The 16,174-nt window shown below is 37.7% G+C and overlaps 1 protein-coding gene across 1 annotated transcript in view; it reads right to left on the bottom strand.

Moving 5' to 3' along the window:
* Positions 1-16,174, bottom strand: part of ralgps1 (Ral GEF with PH domain and SH3 binding motif 1) — a 120,215-nt gene that overhangs the window by 91,005 nt on the left and 13,036 nt on the right. Inside the window, exons 2-4 of the mRNA XM_053503553.1 lie at positions 4,542-4,672; positions 633-737; positions 102-152 (exon numbers count right to left, since the gene is read on the bottom strand). Coding sequence (XP_053359528.1) covers positions 102-152; positions 633-737; positions 4,542-4,595 — 210 coding nt within the window. The 5' untranslated portion in view covers positions 4,596-4,672. The remainder of the gene's footprint in view (positions 1-101; positions 153-632; positions 738-4,541; positions 4,673-16,174) is intronic.

Here is a 16,174-nt window from a genome sequence, read left to right as displayed (position 1 = left end):
ACACTTTCTTCTTGTTTAGAGTCGTTAAATACTTTCATTTCTGATGTTGTTGTACATCATAAAACAGCGTGATAAATGGGAGTGCAGATCCAGAACCTTACCTCTGGTTGTATTGCTTTGAATACAGGAGCATCCATTAAAGTGATCTGGCCCTTTCGGGAAAAAAAGAAAAAATACAACATTTACAATAGATGACACAGTTCAAAACGTTTTACTAGATGAAGCCCTGATACTGTGAAAACCCAACAGTGAGACATAAAACACTTATTTGGTCCAGTGAAGGCTTATTCTGTTATATGACACATCATGTCCTAAACTAAACTCCCTTCTTGAAGAAAACCACTTCAACTGACACTCAAAGTAGATTTATACAAGAGATTAATACCTCTTATGCAACAGTGGCAAAGAGAACTGCTCTGAGGCATGAGGTAACCACCATAAAGGAAAACCTGCCTGAATATATATCTAATACCATTCCCACATTATCCTGGGCTGTAGGACGTGTAAAAGTGTAATCCATTCTAGTTAGTTAAAAATTAAAATATTTCTTGTAAGGGATCAATATCTCTGCTTTGAACACTGTTTACGGTTATACTGTATGTGTGTATATTTGTGTGTTGTAACTAACTTACAGCAAACTCCTCAGGTGTCACTTTGAGCACGTCAAACACCACTGCGTCATAGCTTTTAGCAGAGTCCAAACTCTGCCAATCCAGAGACTCTGAACTACTGCTGTCCTGCAAGTATACAGTACAGACCCATGTAAAGTGTGTAGGAATACAAAATTAAAGCTCGGAGCAGAAGTAGATGGTGTCTGCACACATTTAAAGTGAACTGAAGGATCCAACCTAGTTTTTAAATTAAAATAGTTTTACAAAAATCAGGAGTGTGCAGGCACCATCAACATTAACATTTAAAATCAGGGTACAATATAAATTAATGTTAAACTATTACTAGGATTATGATTTACTCTTCTACAGTAAAGGAATAATCAGTTGACTCAACTACAGTATACACTAATAGTATACAAATATAACATACTGCAAAAACAAACAGCTGCACTGCTTTCACTCGATAACATTAATGTAGTTTTCCTGTGTCTGTTTCTTTGTCCTAACATACTGTCTGTTATTAATTTTTATTATTATTATAAAAATACATGAGCTAAATAAAAACAGTATGTACTATGTTAACTAACATATACAAATTCACAATCATATACATTTTTCTGTTGTTAGGACAAGATTTGCAAGCTAGCTGACATTGTTTTTATCAAACCAAAAATATGATGTCCAGTATTGTATAGGTTGTATAGGTCCCTTGGGTCATGACTGCCCAAGACCTCTGGGTATGCGCTGTAGGGTCTGGCACTAGGACATTGTCAGTGGATCCTTTGGGTCCGGTGGGTTGTGGGGTAGAGCCTCGGTGGATGAGACTTCCATGGGTGTTCAATCGGAATGGGATCTGGGGAGTTTGGAGGCCGGGTTAGCTCTTTGCTTGCTGGGCCGTGGGCTAAGGTGGCCAGTATTATGGTCAACATTTAGCAAATTTTTTTTTTTAACTTTTTAGGGCCCAAGCACTATGACATCAGGCCTAAGTTGCCACAATGAGGACCCTCTTGTTTTTTTAAGGATTTTAAGGAATCTGCTGCCATTAGGATGCCTGAGAGTCTGGGCTCCGGGCGTGGCACACAGGATTTTGCTGCAAATCCCATACACACTTACTGTATGCATGCGAAACCTGGTACACATTTAGATTTCACTGAGCTGTCATGGGCTCAACTTAACAGAAAGTCAGTTATTTTCAAAATAATTTGATATACTCCTTCTAGGGAATTTATGTGATCGCCACCAAACCAGGTCTTTGAGATCTCAAGACATTTTTTGATATCTCAAACAGGTCAGCCTCAACAGTGACAATGCCTCAAACTTATGCTGAAAATTGGTCACTTAAGTATTATTATAATGTGATGCTTTTTTCCAGCATCTTTCGGAGATATTAACACATATATTATCACAGATGTTAACACTCACACTTGCATCTCCCTCTCTCTCTCTCTCTCACACACACACACACACACACACACGCACACGCACAAACACATTCATACATCTAACACACACACACCCTTCTCACACAGACACACAAGCATGCACACACAAACACACCCATACATTACAAACAAACACACACGCATCTCTTTCACACACGTACGCACGCACAAACACCCACACACACTAGCAAGTCACGTGTCTCACACACATAATAACACACATATCACAAATGTTAACACAGACACTCACACACACCACATACAAACATGCCCAAATACATTCCATGAGGGAGGCGATGGCGCAAGGTGCTTGGGCCCACTTATCATTGCTTGCAACTATATTTTATAATTTGTGCTGCATTGGCTTTTCTACTGGATTGGACTGAACAGACAGACAGATATGAGTATATAATGTAAAAAAAAAAAAAACTAGCTTTAAACCCTTCTTTTAAGTTACCTGTTAATTTAATAATTTCATACTGTTGCCTAAGGTCATACAGTTATTTTTGTTATTTATTTATTTATTTTTGTTGCGATCGTTTTGTTCCGGAATTTCGATTTAATAACTTTTATTTTATTTATGCCATTATTTATTAGTTCTTATTAGTACAGAGAACTACATATTTGTTTGCTAGAATAATATTATAATAATAAGATATCTTGGATAGTAAAATATAAAAAAAAAACAGTTCAGTAATGTAATTCTGCATAGAGTGTTTGCAATTAGTTCATAACCTACTACAATATTATACTCATAAAGAAACAACTTCTATTAAAATGTACAGATTGCAGCACTCAAACTTATTTAACACCCATTAAAAAAATTTTTTTTGGCCAAAATTACTAACTTGCAGCTGTTTGTAATAAAGTCAATGAAACAAGAGCAATTTAAATATCCCCACCCAACTAATATAACAAGTGGTTTCTCCAAAGTCGAAACAAAATGCTACTTTTAATACAAAATGCTACTCAAAATGATACTTCCAATAGAATAGCAAAATTATTCATCACCTTGAGGAGAAACATCGTCATCATTACTTGATGATTAGAGCCTCCTTTAGCTATTAAGACCTGCTTATTTCATCATTCCTCACAGATGGCATGATTATTTCTTCAAGGATATTTGATTGAATCCATCATTTCCTGTACGTGCTACAAAGCAGCCCTAGCGCATCACCGAGTCACCACCATGCGTCACTGTCGGCAGGGTGCACTTTTCTGCATATGAATTATTCTTTCTCCTCCAAACATACTGCTGATTCAACAGCTCCAAAAAGTTCCCTAACTTCTGTCTCTTTATATAGTTTTTAGCATATTGGATTTAACTTTTCTTGTGTTTTAGGGTCAGTAGCGGGGTACATCTCGGGGTGACCTTCAGTGTTTATTATGTGCCTTATAGTGCAGAGTGAAACGTCAGTGCCTGCTGAATCCACCAAATCTTTCTGGAGGAAAGTCATTCCTGTTACCTACATGTGATACCTTCCCCTTTTTTCCCAAGGAAGTGTAGCCACTGATCCACGGTTATACTTGTAATTTAGTCCCTTTGCTTTTTTGCTTATTTTATATCCTTGTCCTTGTTTGTGCAAGGTAATAACCTCTCAAATTTATGGACAACTCTCTTGACCTAGCCATTTCTGACATGCAGTCAAACATCTCCAGCCACCAGTTTCTAGAAGGTTCCTGAGGCATCTAATTAGTTGCATGAGGTGTGCTTGAGACAACCCCTGATATACAAATGTGTCCTCTAACAAGGTTTTTTATTTAGGGGGTTGAATAATTCTGAGACTGCCAGTATTCATTAAAATGGGCTATTTGTGTTGAATTTGGAGAAATCACTTGTTATATTAGTTGTGTCATGGTATTTAACCTGCTCTTGTTTCACTGATTTATTACAAACAGCTGCAAATTAATAATTTTGGCCAAAAAAACAATTTTCAATCGGGGTTGAATAATTTCAAGTGAAACTGTAAATACTGAGAGAGATATAAAGTCCAGTTAACATGAACTGTGAAAACAACAAAACACTATTCTTAAGGATAATTTGCAGAGAAGCAACATACAATGTTAGCCTGCTTGTTGTCTCGAGCTGTACTGTAGTCTGCCACTAGATGGCCTCAGTGACACAAAAGCCTTCACTTTTCAACCTATATTATGATGATCCACCATATACTGTAACAGTTTAGAACACATTTTCTGTTCAATAAATAAATAAATGCATATTGCATATACTGTGTTATATGTTGCCTAAGGACTGGATTGTGATTTAATAATACAGTATATTTATTCACAGCACTGTTTGTCATAATTTCCTACTTATAAACTGCTGTTTCAAACATTTCAGCAGTGAAATTCCAAGTTTTAAACACAGTAACCACTACATACAAAGGGAAACACAATATTACACTTATGAAAGAAAGTCTGTGTGTGTGTGTGTGTGTGTGTGTGTGTGTGTGTGTGTGTGTGTGTGTGTGTGTGTGTGTGTGTGTACCTGGGTGGCAGATGTGATGCTGACACTGACAGGGAGTCCATTCTTCCTGTACATGCTCTCAGCCAGATGAGAAGTGTGAGCTCTCAGCAGACCTCAGCTGGTCACTGACACAAACGACGTTTCAGCCATGCCTGAAAGTAGATATTTGAAAAGTGTCATTGTACTTTTAGGTCAAATGTTCATAGTAATTTATCTGTTATATCTGACTATACTCTGACATATGCCAAATATTACATCAATATAAATACACCTGCCCTTCAGTTTTCTCCCACAGGCCCTTAACCCTGTTTGCTCCAGGGGCGCCGTAAAATTGCTGACCCTGCGCTCTGACCCCTGTCTACTAACGAGAAGCTGGGATAAGCGAAGAATAAAGAATTTCACTGTGCAGTAATGTATGTGTGACGAATAAAGGATGTACTTAAATAATGCATTAGTCACTTTAGTAACTCAGTGATGCTACATTTATTCCATATCATTTTAACAAACAATGTTATATTATAAGTCTATATTTAATAATGGTGTGTTTGTGACTTTTTATTTTAGCTTGATGTTGGAAACCAACCTGCATTCTGAGAAGCCTTTATATACTGTAAATATATATTTTTTATCCATAAATGGTTGAGGTCATTTACCACAGTCCAAATGTTTTATATATATATATATATATATATATATATATATATAGAGAGAGAGAGAGAGAGAGAGATAGTATAACTGTCAACAATTTAAGCAGTTACAAGTCAAACACCAGAAACTTTACACTGATGACTGAGCAGCTTAAATTACAGCAGATTAATGTTCTCAAACTGACACATCTTCAAATGTGCAATTCTCAACATTTCCAGCAGATGGAGTGATTCACCAATTTAAGTTCCTTTCATTCCTCTTATGATCCCTGTGTCCTACATTCAGTTACTCACCGCCCTGGCCAAGTATATAGTTCCCTGCTTCAAGATATCAGCTCAGCACAGTAAGAATTGAAAAATGAGTCAGTCATTTGGATTATGTGTATTGAGAACTGGGAAACTATAAAATTTCATATTTCCCAACAAGAATGTTCTCATAGAACACAGAAAGAAAAAAATAATAGTTGAGCGTAATATTGCTTTTTACAACACTTCCACAAACACCATTTATTATCAACAGATTATGATTAGTTTCTTTATTTAACACATTATTATTTGCAGCCAACACACGAGTGATAGTTATTGTAATTAATGGGTAATAGTAGTTTGTCCTATGCAGCCAAAAAGTGAGGAGAATAAACTATGGAGGTGTTGGACAGTAAATCTCGTAAGGTTATCCTTATAATTCCACTTATTCCGCTTTCGAATATCAGCTTTGTTAACTTCCCGGTTCCTACGTCAAATCCTAATCCTTAAATGTACAACTGGAGTGCTATGTAGGGTGTATAATCCCTTGTCCCATACACCAAGTAGAGCCCAAATTAGGGGTTACAGAGGGATTTGGAAACTTAGTAAATAAAAGTGTTGTTTATAATGATGATGTTATTAGACCTGTTTTTTAAAAATGCATCTGTGACTGGTTTTGAAGATGAGTTTTGGCTGCTGTTTTTTCCTCAGTATGGCAAACCATACTGTACTAAACAACTTTTAACTTGATGATGGTGTCCTATGTGTTCTACAATCATTAATTACACCAACTGTCGGAGTGATACATATAGCGAAATATCCCAGGGCTGTTACCGTCCATCACCACTCGTGGAGTCAGAACTAAGTGATGTATAATTATTAATATCTAATAAAATACCACATAGCAGCAACTCCATTCATTTGGTCAGGAGTCATGGTCAAGATCAGGCATAGGAATGAGGAAGAAAGGTGATTCAAGTGACATTGAACATGGCATGGCTGTTGGTGCCAGATGGTCTGAGTATTTCTAAAACTATTGATTTATGGAAATATTCATGCATTTTACATTTCTAGGCATTACAGGAAATTGCCTGAAAAGGATAAAATATCTATTGCAGTTCCCACAGCAAAAACGCCTTGTTGATACCAGAGGTCAGGGGAAAATGGCCGGACTGATTCAAGCTGAATCTCGTTACAACAAAGGTATGCACTTTGAAGCTTTAAACAGATGGGCTCCAGTAGCAGAAGACCACACCAGGTGCTAAGAACAGGAAACTAAGGATACAATTCATGCATGGGCTCACCAAAACATCCAACAACCATCTACTCCAATTAACACCACCATACTCCTTATTATGAGGCCCCTAACACTTTTCAACAACACCTACCCCTATCAAAAACCCTGCTATCTTAAGCAACAACACCCTACCCACTATAAACAATCAAGTACATATAGCCTGACAACAGCCCCTACCGAATAGATCACTGCCTTAGAGGCCTGTCCTGGAATCGAAGTGGGTTTATTACATAACAAGAGAGGGAAAATTAAACTTCGCTAATCTCTTCGCTAAACTCATCTGTTCAAAATATTTACTGAATATATATAACACACATATAACATTAGTCAATCCCTAGCATGCTTATCTACTGTAATAGATAATCAACATAATTAATTTACTGTTTGCAGTGCTCCATTGGAAAAATAGGCCATGATCCCAGTTCATAAAATGATTCTTTTTTTTTTTTTTTTTTTTTTTGCTACAAATGTGTGCATATTGCCCTGTGAATGCCTGACAACTTACTCCAGTGTGTTTTCCTGCCTTGTGCTAAGTGTTCTCAGGTGGTTCCGGAAGATGGATGAAAATAAGTACTCGTCTATTTTGTCATACTCGCTGATTTGGTTCGTATCCATTCACTATTAACCATCAGGCTGAAGTGAGAAATCAAAAGAGAAATATTTGGCCTGGTGGGTTTAAAACATCCCGATCACTATGTTTCTGGGATATTCCAAGATTTTTATAAGGATAATTGAAATGCAAGCAATACTAAACAGGTGAAGGGTTTATTGTGTGCACAACAGTTCACCATAGTAACCAATAGTGACTAAAACAATCACACCCTCACCTTTACTGCATTGAGAGTTTATCAGCACAAACTCAATACCGTTCTTACAAACCCCCAATTTTTATTTAAATTATTAATTTTAATAATTCTTGGTTAGCTGCAAGTTTAAAACATACTTCTTATTTCCCTGTATACAACTGAATACATGCGTTTCCCTTATACAACTTTTGGAAAAGAATTGCGTTATGACAGTTATTTGCTGAATTGACAGCATTATTATTTGAAAATTAATCTCTTAATTGTGCCAATAAACATTACTCTAATATTGCAACGTCATCAAAACATTATGGTGGTTAATACAGGCTGCTATACACAGAATCACACATGTAAATAAACTTCATTCAGTTAGACATTAGCAAGCAGGTGGAGTCAAACTAAACTAGAAGAATGAACTTTGAAATTTTACCAAGAACTACTATGAACCGGTGAACAAGGGGAAAACCGATGAAACTGAACGACACGAGGACTCAGTGTGTGGTGTCAGTATATTTACAGAGGAATACCAGAACACAGAACTTCATACAAGACTAGCCTTTATGCATGACAGCAGTTCTGGAACAAAGCCAAGAGTGTAATGAAACAGATGATAATAAAAAGATCTGAGGAGGCCCAGATGCCACGCACACAGATAACAAGTAAGGAGAAGTGCTAGACAACCTTTAGCAAGGGCAAGACTGTGCAGCATTAGTGCAAGGGTCAAATCAAAGCTTTCGTTTACACATTTTTTAACCAAACCTAGACACACTGAGCTAACAGAATCATCATCATTAATCAAATTCTTAGCTGGAATTCTCTGATTGATATACACAACACATCTGTATGAAAAGTCAAAATCCATACATGCACCGGCTGGCTTAGGGACAGCATGTAGAATTTGCATTATTAACTGGTGCCTCTCTCTATTTTGAAGAGAAACAAAGAAACTATTGCCTGCGGTGTTGTGTTGAATACACACACACCGTTCTAACCATAAGCAAAGAACTGTACCATGTGAGCAACCCGCAGCATGCAATGCGCTCCAATACACATCTATCTACCTCTAGTTGAATTTTATTTATTATTTTTTTTAAAATAATGACTTGTGCACTTTTCCTCTTTGTTCTGCAATCTTAATTTACGAGGGTGGGTCAAAAATTATCCGCACTCCGGTTATATTAAAACTCCTGTTGGCCGCACAGTCTCATCAGCGCTTTCTGTTCAAGGCTGCTGTCTCCTCAGCCACTGCTGTGCAGGCATGAATGTGTTACACATCAGTTCATTTGTAGCTGCGGTGCGAGCAAAAATGGACGCCCCACTTGTGATTTGCACGTAGGAAGAGCACTATGCAGTGATCCGTTGTTTTGGGGTCTGTGGGTGAACCTGGTGCCGAAACAACTTGTGAAAAGCGTAAACAGAAGCGAAAATTTTAATCTTCTAAGGTATGTCAAAGTTTCTTTACTGAAGAGAATCATTACTGGTGATGAGACATGGACTCATCACTACAAGCCTGAGAAAAAAAAAAAAAAAAACAGTTTAAAAGTCACCCTTCAGCTGGATACCTATGCTTACAGTTCTCTGGGATTCTTAGAACATAATCAGGAAAAAACAATCAACAGTGCTCGTTACAACGATACAATTCACTGAGAAATACAAAAGGTGTTTGTCTTTTCTAAAAATGAATTAAAATTTATTTTACAGTCAGAGTGCGGGTCATTTTTGACTCACCATTGTGTAAAGCCTGGCTAATCATAGACAGATGCTAACAAATATATTAGAAGCAAAAATAAAAATAAAATTCTAAAACTATCTTTGATGCAATATTGTCTGTAAATTATAGATGCCTTTAAATAGCAAGTAACCGATGATGGAAAACATGTTTTAAATTACAACATGCAAAAGCTCCTGCTTACTAATACTAACACAGGCAGGTGGACATTGACCGGGTTTTACATAACGCCTTTCTGGATGTGGCTTGACATTTTGCAAAGGAACAGTGCCACAGTATTGTGTGGTAGTGGTTTAATGAGATGGGCTATGTTTAACCTGTTTAGTGAAGCCTTGGCAAGATTAATGGTAAATCTATCACTCATGTAGACAACTGATTTAGTAAAGAGAGGTACTGATGGAGTAGAAAAAGGATTTTTTTTTTTTCATTTTTTGAAAAAAAAAGAAAAAGAAAAAAAAGAATGATCATTAGAGTAGTCAGACATCCTAATCAGGGCCTGCCTTAGCCTCCTACCTCCCCACATCCCAATCTGATTGAGCACCCATGGGATGTGTCAGACAACAAGTCTGATCCAGTAGGCACCACCCCACAACGCACAGCACCCAAAGGATCTGCTGCCAACATCCCGCTGTAAGACATCACAGCACACACGCAGACATCTTGTAGAGTCACCTACAGGCCCAGAGCTGCCCTGGTGGTTTGTAAGCAAAGATTACCCTCCATGTATTTCCTTTTACATGGGTGTAAAAACCTGTGGTATTCAGATTTCTCTCTCCCAAGAAACATCATAAAAAATGTGCGCGAATAAGATTTCCTCTCTAGAGCAGTCTCCAGCCACATGTCACAGCTAAGCGCATATCTCTGTTTACTCTTATTCTCAGAAGAAGTGAAGACACAGTGGGTTGCATTTATTTAAGGTGGACGTCGAGCATTAAATGCTACCACGGAGGACGCCAATCAAACTGTCAACCTGTGTGATTCTCACCTGTGTCTAATTACCATGGGTTTACATATTGTATTGTAAAGTGAATCCTGTGACCAGAGAGAGAGAGAGAGAGAGAGAGAGAGAGAATACAATATAGCTGGATCTATTGAGGAATTTTGGTGTTGCTGAGTTTTTGAAGGCGAATTGAAAAGTGCAGATTGAACTCAGCTGGAAGTCCACCTGTTCCTTCATGCAGTCATTCAACAAGGTTTTAATGTGGTGCCAAGTGCACCAGGTGTTCCAAGTGTTCCAGTATCACCAGCTCTATGATTCGCTCAACCCACATGATGCTCTTCATGAAGTCTCTCAGCTTTTGCGCCCAAATCAACGGTGCTGCTGACCTTGAAGAGCTGCAGTGTCCAGAAGTGTTTGCAGTTTGTCTGGCCAACATGCTGCAGAACCACACTCTCGACGGTGGTATAACTACAGCTGTTTCCATGGCAGCAGACGCTGGGCCACAGTCTGGGTTTTCCCAGAGGATTCGCAGAACCCTTTCCTTCTTCGGGAATCCCCACGCTGTTGCCGCATGTTTAAAGAACTTCTGGAACGCCTCTGGGTTGCCTATAGAGGATATTAGTAAGCATCAGACATACAGTATCATGGTCACGAGGACCCTGCTGGAGATGTGCTGGGCTGAGATCTTGACTTTGTGTTTATTTCAAGCTTATTTGAATACTTCAGGCTTGTCAGCCCAATTCAAACAAAACCAAAATGACTTAACAAAACACATCCTTCCTAAACTCCTAAACACTCCACAGTGTGTGTACCTGTCCATCAGCGTAATGATGATGAGAACAGGAGCGCTGGAAGGTCAAACATGTTACAAATGCTTCTGCAAAGGAATGTGAGAAGCAGCAACAGACACTGAAACAGCTTGTCTGGGACAGGACTGAAACAGGAGGATTTAGAGACATGTCAGAATGCATGATCTGAGTGGTATTTCAGCTGGAGAATTATACACATCTTCAAGTTTCTGTAAGCTCATTAAAAATAGGTATGCGGTGATGGCAGTATTGGGTAACAACTCCATACTGCGCCCATCTACTCGTACTATTAAAACTGTTTCGCTACTACTGCATTGATACCACTTTACAGCAGAGAACGATGCAAGGTCCCAGTTCTCTCCCATTTCAAAGTGGGTGATAAAGTAAGTCTATCTTTATGGGCATGGAAAAAAAAGAGTCACTCCCAGATGTGTGTTCAATGACAACAGTAACATTAATAGTGGTATTTCAGCCTTACTAATCACGTTATTGGGGGGGGGACAAAAGCACCCATCCACAGCTTATATGTTCTTTAATATTTATTCCTGCCTTTCAAACATTTTACAGTTATGGCTAATTGATGTCCTTTTTTTAAATGTGTAGATTTTCTTTTAAATATAGGAGAATTCTCTCCCTTTAAAGGTAAAACATGTTTGTGTAGTTTATGTAATTAGAATCACCAAGTATGTAATAGTATATGATGTCCACAGTACGCACATTAGCATGCAATAGAAGATACATTTCTTAACCATTAATCCCTAAAGCCAATCCCCACCCCTTAAGGAAAGAGCAAAAAAGAAATAAAAATAAATGCATGACTTTGTGTGTAACAAGACATTTCAGCCCTCAGTACAATCATTTGCCAAATGTTTACCAGTTTAAATGCAGTGAATGGATGAGTATTGCACTCCACATAGAGTCACACAAAGTTTTTGGTGTGTGCACATTAGCAAAGTGAAAGAAAATGCATTTGATAAGATGCTACAGATGTGGGGCATTCTGGAAAGCTCTGCTTACACTGTGCTCCAGGACAAAGGCAAGTACTCCTAGTATCGAAGAGTACCCAAATAGAAGTAAATCTCCAGTTAAAAAGGAGTCAAATGTGCCACCTTAAAAACAAAACAAACAATTAAATTGTCACGCCTTTTCCCAAAGTGACATTTGCCCTGTTGAACTCTGAACATTTTATTCTAAGAGCTTTGATTAATGGCAATGAGGTCTGCAGCAACTACTGTAATTCCAACACCATACTGTACTTATGCGTAGTTAACATGAGCATTGTACATGATTAGGACATGCCAAAGCAGCGGTTGACCAGCTGTTAGCACCAAACACTGAACGCTGCGTTTTAATATTCAGGCTTTAGATGTAACATGTTTACAGTCTGGAATTATAAAACTGTGCATTTCTCCAAACCTAAGCATTTATAAGTGTTTTTTTTTGCTGCCTTTTTTGTTCTCTCTTCTGCGTCATCAACGGTGCTGCTGACCTTGAAGAGCTGCAGTGTCCAGAAGTGTTTGCAGTTTGTCTGGCCAACATGCTGCAGAACCACACTCTCGACGGTGGTATAACTACAGCTGTTTCCATGGCAGCAGACGCTGGGCCACAGTCTGGGTTTTCCCAGAGGATTCGCAGAACCCTTTCCTTCTTCGGGAATCCCCACGCTGTTGCCGCATGTTTAAAGAACTTCTGGAACGCCTCTGGGTTGCCTATAGAGGATATTAGTAAGCATCAGACATACAGTATCATGGTCACGAGGACCCTGCTGGAGATGTGCTGGGCTGAGATCTTGACTTTGTGTTTATTTCAAGCTTATTTGAATACTTCAGGCTTGTCAGCCCAATTCAAACAAAACCAAAATGACTTAACAAAACACATCCTTCCTAAACTCCTAAACACTCCACAGTGTGTGTACCTGTCCATCAGCGTAATGATGATGAGAACAGGAGCGCTGGAAGGTCAAACATGTTACAAATGCTTCTGCAAAGGAATGTGAGAAGCAGCAACAGACACTGAAACAGCTTGTCTGGGACAGGACTGAAACAGGAGGATTTAGAGACATGTCAGAATGCATGATCTGAGTGGTATTTCAGCTGGAGAATTATACACATCTTCAAGTTTCTGTAAGCTCATTAAAAATAGGTATGCGGTGATGGCAGTATTGGGTAACAACTCCATACTGCGCCCATCTACTCGTACTATTAAAACTGTTTCGCTACTACTGCATTGATACCACTTTACAGCAGAGAACGATGCAAGGTCCCAGTTCTCTCCCATTTCAAAGTGGGTGATAAAGTAAGTCTATCTTTATGGGCATGGAAAAAAAAGAGTCACTCCCAGATGTGTGTTCAATGACAACAGTAACATTAATAGTGGTATTTCAGCCTTACTAATCACGTTATTGGGGGGGGGACAAAAGCACCCATCCACAGCTTATATGTTCTTTAATATTTATTCCTGCCTTTCAAACATTTTACAGTTATGGCTAATTGATGTCCTTTTTTTAAATGTGTAGATTTTCTTTTAAATATAGGAGAATTCTCTCCCTTTAAAGGTAAAACATGTTTGTGTAGTTTATGTAATTAGAATCACCAAGTATGTAATAGTATATGATGTCCACAGTACGCACATTAGCATGCAATAGAAGATACATTTCTTAACCATTAATCCCTAAAGCCAATCCCCACCCCTTAAGGAAAGAGCAAAAAAGAAATAAAAATAAATGCATGACTTTGTGTGTAACAAGACATTTCAGCCCTCAGTACAATCATTTGCCAAATGTTTACCAGTTTAAATCCAGTGAATGGATGAGTATTGCACTCCACATAGAGTCACACAAAGTTTTTGGTGTGTGCACATTAGCAAAGTGAAAGAAAATGCATTTGATAAGATGCTACAGATGTGGGGCATTCTGGAAAGCTCTGCTTACACTGTGCTCCAGGACAAAGGCAAGTACTCCTAGTATCGAAGAGTACCCAAATAGAAGTAAATCTCCAGTTAAAAAGGAGTCAAATGTGCCACCTTAAAAACAAAACAAACAATTAAATTGTCACGCCTTTTCCCAAAGTGACATTTGCCCTGTTGAACTCTGAACATTTTATTCTAAGAGCTTTGATTAATGGCAATGAGGTCTGCAGCAACTACTGTAATTCCAACACCATACTGTACTTATGCGTAGTTAACATGAGCATTGTACATGATTAGGACATGCCAAAGCAGCGGTTGACCAGCTGTTAGCACCAAACACTGAACGCTGCGTTTTAATATTCAGGCTTTAGATGTAACATGTTTACAGTCTGGAATTATAAAACTGTGCATTTCTCCAAACCTAAGCATTTATAAGTGTTCTTTTTGCTGCCTTTATTTGTTCTCTCTTCTGCATCTCAGGTTTACTCTGTATCTTTCATAAGATTCGCTTTGCCACCTATAGTTCCCTTTAAGGTTTACACGTTTCAAATCTCACTCTTTCACTTTCTCTTAAAGCAGAGCTGTAATATTTGCTCCTCCTTTTACTTTCTTTTACTCCTGTGACTGAGCATTCCAGTGGGCCCTCTAAAATTGGCTGGACGTATTCGTGATCATCAATTAGCTTGAGATTACATACACACTGAATATGCGCATGTGCTGACATATTGTTCATGGATGTTAAATTGTGAACGTCAGCAAGCACTGTTTTCTCTCTTGGTAAGCTGAGATACTCAACCCTTCCCCCCCCCCCCTTTTTTTTTTTCCCTCTGGTGATAACTACATATGAAGCAGAAAAAATAAATAGCATTTCTTTCTATTACCACATTTCACTTTTATTTCCTTCGGATAACCTTTAAAGACATCTAACAAAACTGTCTCTCATATCTTTTGGCAAGGTAACAGGGGTCTGCATCAGGGTCAGCATTTATTTTTTGCTCTGTGATGAGCCACTTTTCCTTGTGTGAAATTGGCATCTGTGATAAAAAAGGAGGATCTTTTATATTTTCATGCTTATAAAATAATAACAAGACCAAGCAGGAAAATGATTTTACCTTTGCCTGACAGTGTTTCGATAAACCCGAGAGAAAAACTGGCATTTTGTTATAAATATAACAAAATACACTTGAATTATATTTAATTAGTAGGGCTGCCAATAGTTTGATTAGCATTCAAAACTACTGAAAATATAAATGATTACATAAATAGATAGCTTTGCTGTGTGACTCTTAAAATTATTATTATTATTATAAATTAAAATTGTTTTTCCAACATAATACTATTTGACCTGTAAACCTAAGCATTCCATGTCATGTCGAAAAAGGTTAATTTATCTCATATTTCCAAAATAGTTATTGGGTAATCAGAGATCCTGTTTAAAAAATAATTGCCTGTCATATGGTCGTCTTACAAATTATCCATAAAATGGCTCCCTGTACGTTGGTTACACCACCCTGACATTTTAGGAAATTGACTGGACTGACATAGTTCTCTAAATTATTTATTAGGCCAAACGCATTTGTGCTTTATTACTTTGATTTATTATTAAATAAATATATTATTAAATAAATATACTCGAAGATTATGCCAAAGTATTTATTCAGGTGTTAGTAATTAAACCAGGAAATTTTAGATTAGGTCTGCAGATAAAGAATGTATTTTGCATATTAGATAATGTAGATTTGTATATCTATATAAATAAAAGAAAGGTTTTCTCTGTACATTGGACAGAACTTGCGATAAGGTTTCATACATACATTGACCCAAAACCAGTCTGTATGTCCAGCCTGCCCCATTAATGAAATAGAAATGCTGATTAGAAGTCAATTTATGAGCTGTTAAGGGGCCAGCTTACGTCACAGCATCTAGCGTTATTCTTTGGTTTTTTTTTTTTTTTTTTTTACAAATTTTACACTTTTTTCTTTAAAGTGGGCGTGGCTATATGCATTATTCAACATAGCCAGCCAAAATGATAGTTTAGCATGTACTGTATAGACAGAGCATGCAAAAGACAAAGAAATGACAGTAATGCACATACAACCTGCCAAAATCCTCAAGAAATAGAAATGAAAGCATGACACAACATCGTCACAACACCCAAATAAAAAGGGAAGAAAACTATTAAAGCTGATGAACGTGATGAATGAAAGGATCAATGTATGTTTATTCTTCCTGCGGAAAGTTTAAAACCAGTTTGTCTCATATGTTAAGAAACTGTG

The sequence above is a fragment of the Clarias gariepinus genome, chromosome 9, assembly GCF_024256425.1.
Source record: "Clarias gariepinus isolate MV-2021 ecotype Netherlands chromosome 9, CGAR_prim_01v2, whole genome shotgun sequence".
Lineage (NCBI taxonomy): Eukaryota > Metazoa > Chordata > Actinopteri > Siluriformes > Clariidae > Clarias > Clarias gariepinus.
The sequence above is the reverse complement of the archived record's forward strand: the minus strand, read 5'-3'. Positions and strand labels throughout refer to the sequence as shown.